The 6000-nt window shown below is 42.8% G+C and overlaps 1 protein-coding gene across 2 annotated transcripts in view; it reads left to right on the forward strand.

Moving 5' to 3' along the window:
- The window catches only part of CDC45 (cell division cycle 45), a 31487-nt gene extending 26028 nt beyond the window's left edge, over positions 1-5459 (forward strand). For both annotated transcript variants that reach the window (XM_060785889.2, XM_060785890.2), the window contains exons 16-18: positions 1488-1606; positions 4388-4464; positions 5102-5459. In XM_060785889.2, the coding sequence (XP_060641872.2) occupies positions 1488-1606; positions 4388-4464; positions 5102-5166 (261 nt within the window). In that variant the 3' untranslated portion in view covers positions 5167-5459. The remainder of the gene's footprint in view (positions 1-1487; positions 1607-4387; positions 4465-5101) is intronic.
- Positions 5460-6000: the final 541 nt, after the last annotated feature.

The raw sequence follows: 6000 nt of genomic DNA on the forward strand, positions 1-6000 counted from the left end.
ACATACCTGGTGTTGTCTGGATGTCATTGGGACTGCTACCTGCTTTCTCCATTCTCCAGCTCTGAGAAGGCCCCCCTCACAATGTCTTCATGGGAATAGAGGGCAGGCTCCCTTTGTGGCTTTTCCTTTCCTTCCTCTCTTCTTTTCATACACATCTCACATTTCTTTCCCAGTGACACCTCAGAGGGCCACTTTGCCTACTTTCTCATTTCTCCAGCTCTGAGAAGGCCTCCCTCACAATGTCTTCATGGGAATAGTGGGCAGACTCTCTTCGTGGCTCTTCCTTTCCTTCCTCTCTTCCCTTCATACACACCTCATTTTTCTTTCCCAGTGACGCCTCAGAGGGCCACTTTGCCTACTTTCTCATTTTTCCAGCTCTGAGAAGGCCTACCTCACAATGTCTCCATGGCAATAGTTGAGAGGCTTTCTTTTCATTCCTCCCTCCCTTTCCAGTGAGAGCCACTTCACCTACTTTCTCTCTTCTCTGGCTCTGAAAAGGTCTTCCTCACAATGTTTTCATGGCTACACTCTGGTAATGGTGCTCAGGCTCCCCCCCCCCCCTTCTGTTATCCCTTTTTTCTTCCCTTCCATTCTCTTCCATTCTTTCCTCCTCTCCCTTCATGCCTTTTCCCATTTCCTTTCCCTTCCTCCTTTCCTTTCCTTTGCTCTCCTCTCCCTTTTCTCCCCCCCCCCCCATATACAGCCCATCCTTTTCTTTCCCATGTCACTTTTCTTTCCCAGTAACATCACTGAGGGCCACTTCACCTAGCAATAGCCTTTGCAGTACCAATAGACAAACAGACATACTTTGACTTTTATAGCTATAGAACACATTTCTGAGCAATTTCCCGAGGTAGGTCAAATGCAGGAACATCTGGGTTTTTTTTTGGGGGGGGGGGGGTTGTTAGTTAGTTAGTTAGTTTTCCTTTTAACACTGCTTCTGTTGTAAACCAGGTCTGGGGAAGTTATAGGTAAACAGAAAATCATGTGCACATCCTGGATTTGGGGCTGTAAATTGCCATTTACGGTTTGATCCCCCCCCCCCCCATGTCAAACCATCCTGCAAGACATCCTTTCCCGTATATTCAGTGTTTTTGTTGTGTGATTCATCCAGCAGAATGAATATTGATTTATGTTTTTATGTCAACAAGCATAATAATAATGATAATTTTTATTTATTTTCCCACCTTTGTTTTCAGCTCGATCATATTTTACTTTAAGAAAATTTGTCTGTTATCTTAGCTGTTAAATTAAAAAATGGGGGTGGCAATTTGAGACTCCATAAAGTCCATTGAAAGACCTCCCGGTGTGTGTGGGGTATGCATTGAATCACTGGGAAGAAAGCCTGGGGTCTGGCAGCTTTTGTCTCGAAACAAAACAAGGTTTGAGCCTTAATCCCTACTAGATAAGTTTAATCCCCTCATTCATGTTTCAAAAACTCAGAAGTCTTTGGGGTTTGTATAATGGAGGTGCCTCTTGGCTTCCAGACCAAAAACAAGCGCTGCAGGCTCCTGCCGATGGTCATGGCCGCCCCGATGGACCTGGAGCAAGGGACGGTGATCATGGTGGGGATCCCGCCACACACGGAGAGCTCTGACAAAAAGAAGTAAGGCTTTTCGCGGATTCCTTTAGATAAGATACTGGGTAGGCTGGTCTGATATGAGTGCTTTTGCTGAGAGAGGATGCGCCTGCAGCCTTGTCTCTGCAGCTGGAATGAAATCAGCGAAGTCTGACACAGCTTTTGACTCAGGCAATTGGACAGATTTTTGAGTTTGAAAGACATGGGGATATATTGGGAGATGATTCATAAAATATGCAGCTGAAAACGTACCCCAATACTAAATGCTGTATAGGAAATTGGGAAACATCTCTGAATAGCAATCTTGAACTTTTATACCCTGAAAAGCTCCATCAGTGCTTAAAGTTTGTTATGTTGTGCAAGTTTGCTCCAGATTCATCGTTGGTGGGGCTCAGTGTGCTCTCTGGCTGTGGGGTAAATTATATCTCTCACCATGGTGAGTCAGTCCCCTCAAGCACCTCCAGTAGGTTGAGTTAGTCATGGGGGTTCTGTGTACCAAGTTTGGTCCAGGTCCATCATTGGTGGAGGTCACAGTTTCTCTGGTGGGTGAACTACAACTCCTAGAAAGGAAGATCAGTTTCCCCCAAACCCCTCCAGTTATCAAATTTTGGCATATCACGTATGCCAGGTTTGGTCCAGATCCATCAGTGTTTGGGTTCTCAGTGCTCTCTGGATGTAGGTGAACTACAACTCCCTCAAATCATGGTGAATTTTCCCCATGGACCTCCAGTATTTTTTGCTGGTCGTGGGGGCTCTGTGTGCCATGTTTGGTCCAATTCCATCTTGAATGGAGTTCAGACTGCTCATTGATTGCAGGTGAACTATACATCCCAATGCCCAGAACTCCAAAATGTCCAGGCCAATTCCCCACAAAACCCACCAGTATTCAAATGTAGGCATATCGAGTCTGCATGCCAAGTTTGGTCCAAATCCATCATTGTTTGGGTTCATAGTGCACTCTCGATGTAGGTGAACTGTAACTCCTCTAAATCCCTCCAAAGACCTCTAGCATTTTTTGTTGGTCATAGGGGCTCTGTGTGCCAAGTTACTTCCAGGTCCATCAATCTAAGTGCTCTTAGATTGCAGGTGAACTATACATCCCAGGACCTACATCTCCTATAAATCCTGGTGAATTCTTCCCAAACCTCTCAAGTATGTTCAGTTGCTGATCAATTCCTCTGTTTGCTGTGTGCCTTAGAAAAGAATAGGAAAGGGTTAAGGGAGAATTCCATACCAATGAAGAGAGTAAGGAACACTGGGATGTCTGTGGTGGAGGAAACACATGAAATCTAGGATGGAATTGTCCCCTTATGAAAGCCTTCACTTGGGTGGTGGGTAGTATGGTGTTTGTGGAGGACATTGGCAGGGTTCCTGGACATGTTCATGGTGCTCACTATAACCTGCAATGTCATTGGAGGGAGGGCCAGTGGTGTCTCCTGAGCAGTGGGAGCTATAGCTATTTGTGGAGGCACGAGGTCATCTATGTAAGTGGACACTCAGGTCACACACACATACATATTTTCACTTTTATTATGTGTATAGATTAGTAGCAATTCTATTTTAATATCTGTACCTTTTTAGGTTTTACATTGCCTTGGCTTTATTGTGAGCCAATTTAAGTCTCCTTTTTAGAGAAGAAAAGTGAGATACAAATAATAATAATAATAATAATAATAATAATAATAATAATAATATTATAATAATGTAAAAATATCCAGAATATATATATTGATTAAACAAATTGGGAATAGAGTCAAGTGGACTTGAAGCAAAGAAACTGGAGTCCCAGTCCTAATTTTGATGTGAAACTTGCTGGGTCACTCTCTTAGTCACCACCTTGAGTCTATTTAAGAGAAAAAGGAGTATTTTAATAATAATAATAATAATAATAATAGTCGATCATGGGTATCGTGTCAGCTTTTCCAGTTGTTTCTCTTCGTGTCTAGGACTGTGTGATGTATTGGCAAATCGAATTGCAAAGATTCTGGCACTAGCCCGTAATGGTGGTCCCAGTGGTGATTGGCACACTGGGTGCAGTGCCTAAAGACCTTGGCCTCCACTTAAACACAATTGGCGCTGACAAAATTACCATCTGTCAGCTGCAAAAGACCACCCTACTTGGATCTGCACACATTTTCGCTGATACATCACACAGTCCTAGACACTTGGGAAGTGTCCAATGTGTGATCAAATACAACAGCCAGTATAATGCTCTTGTTTGCTGTGCGCAAATCTTGTTGTGTTTCAAATCATAGTAATAGTCTACAATGGATATCAAACTCATTTTCATGGAGGACCACATCAGCCTCTTGGTTGCCTTCAAAGGGCTGTTGAATCCATGGATGGTGAATCCGTGGAGACAGCGAGAGGGCCAACTATATGTGTGTGTGTGTGTGTGTGTGTATATATATATATATATATATAACATAGTGGCCCATGCTCTTAAATGTTTACTCTGTTTGGGCACCCAGATGTTATTGAACAACAACTCCCATTGCTTTTGATTACCCTTCGTGTGGACTGGGTATGATGGGAACTACAACCCAGAAGCGCTTGTGGTTTTGAGGTTGGGGAAAGCTTAAAGGGCCTTTTAAAGCCAGGCCTCATACCCATTAGCCCTGTATCTAAATTCAAACCTCAGTGCAAACTGCAGCCTTCCAGATGTGACTATCCCAAATCCTACCAGCTCTAATGAAAAAGAATATAGGAGTTGTAGTCCAGCATCTGGAGGGCCACATAGGAATAGAAGGCCTCCTCTGCTCTCTAGTGAATTCTTATAAAATACTTGTTTGTATGTTTTCCCTCTAGCTTTTTTGGAAGAGCATTTGAAAAAGCTGCAGAGAATACAAATTCCCATACTTTGCACAACCACTTTGAAACGTCTAGTAAGTATGCTGCATTTTTCCTGTGTGTATTATATTATTTTATTTTATTTATTTACAGTATTCCGCCCTTCTCACCCCGCAGGGGACTCAGGGTGAATTACAATGCACATCTACATGGCAAACATTCAATGCCACTTAGACATACAATATTTATAGACAGACACAGAGACAATTTAACATTCCAGCTTTTCCAGCTTCATGAGGGTATGCTCAATTCCAGCCACAGGGGGAGCTGCTGCTTCACTGCCCACTTGTGACACCGAGTCCTTTGATGGAGTACTTCCTCATTCTTCTGGGTGCTGCTGGAAGGTTTTATGATATTGTAAATTAGTTAAATTAGCCTTCTTGCATAAAACAGTACCTAAATTTCCTACTTGACAGATGCAACTGTTTTGGGCTGCATAGGTCGACAGCAAGCTAGACTATTAATAGTCAGGAGCTTACTCCAACCCGGGCTGGCTTCGAACTCATGACCTGTTGGTCAATAGTGATTTAATCCAGCTGGCTACTAGCTAGCTGTTCCACAACCCGGTCCTTATATGGCCCGGCGTGTTGTGTAGATGTGGCAAACTTGTGAATTGGACTGTGTTGTACCTCTGGCATTGACTCTTGATGGCAATTTCTTTTATCCCTTTAGTCATTGAATTGAAAATGGAAGACCGGAGCAAATTCCTGGATGCCCTTATCTCCCTTTTGTCCTGAAGGTGATGTGGTGCTGAAGATTTTTATTTGGAACCTTTTACGAAGCGGCTAGAATGGACTGTGCCTTGTGTGCTTGGGTTTCCCTATATTTAAGAAGTGTCCCCACCACCTTGTAGAGCTGTGAGACCTTTTCCTCTGTACCTTTTACCCTGTGCATATGAAACGTGTAAATGCTAACTGTTATTTTATGTCATGTTGTATAGATTTGGTATACGCCTGTTTTTATAATGATGAGAGCTGCAGCTGATCAGCTGTAACTGAAAAGCGCTATCAAATAAATTTTTTTTACTCCATATCCACTTTCAAGAGAGTTCAATAATCCATCAAAACAAGGTAAGACCTACTAACCTCCTGGACTGGCAATTCTCTAATGGCAAGGCCTTGCTTCAGAAAAGTGCCTTTGCTGGGAGCGGTGTTTCAAAAACCAGAAGTAAAGTTTGTTACTTCCAGTTTATGAGGAAAGTACATTTTTGGTGGTACTTACGCAGATGAGGTCCACTGTAAGTTCTGGGACAATGAAAGTGACCTATGACCAGTAATGGTTTTGTGCCCCTATCAAAGGTACAGGTTTCCCCTTGACATTAAGCCATTAATGACTTGTAGTAGTAGTAGTAGTAGTAGTAGTAGTAACAATAACAACAATAATAATACATTGACAAAGAAAAAACATGGATGTGGCTCACAAATGGAAAAAGGAGACGGAGGGCCTGATTCTGGCAGCCCAAGAACAAGCCATTAGAACAAATGCCATCAAAGCCAAAATTGAAAAGTTGACGACAGATCCCAAGTGTAGACTCTGCAAGGAAGCAGATGAAACAATAGATCACATCGTCA

This window comes from Anolis sagrei, chromosome X (genome assembly GCF_037176765.1).
Source record: "Anolis sagrei isolate rAnoSag1 chromosome X, rAnoSag1.mat, whole genome shotgun sequence".
NCBI lineage: Eukaryota > Metazoa > Chordata > Lepidosauria > Squamata > Dactyloidae > Anolis > Anolis sagrei.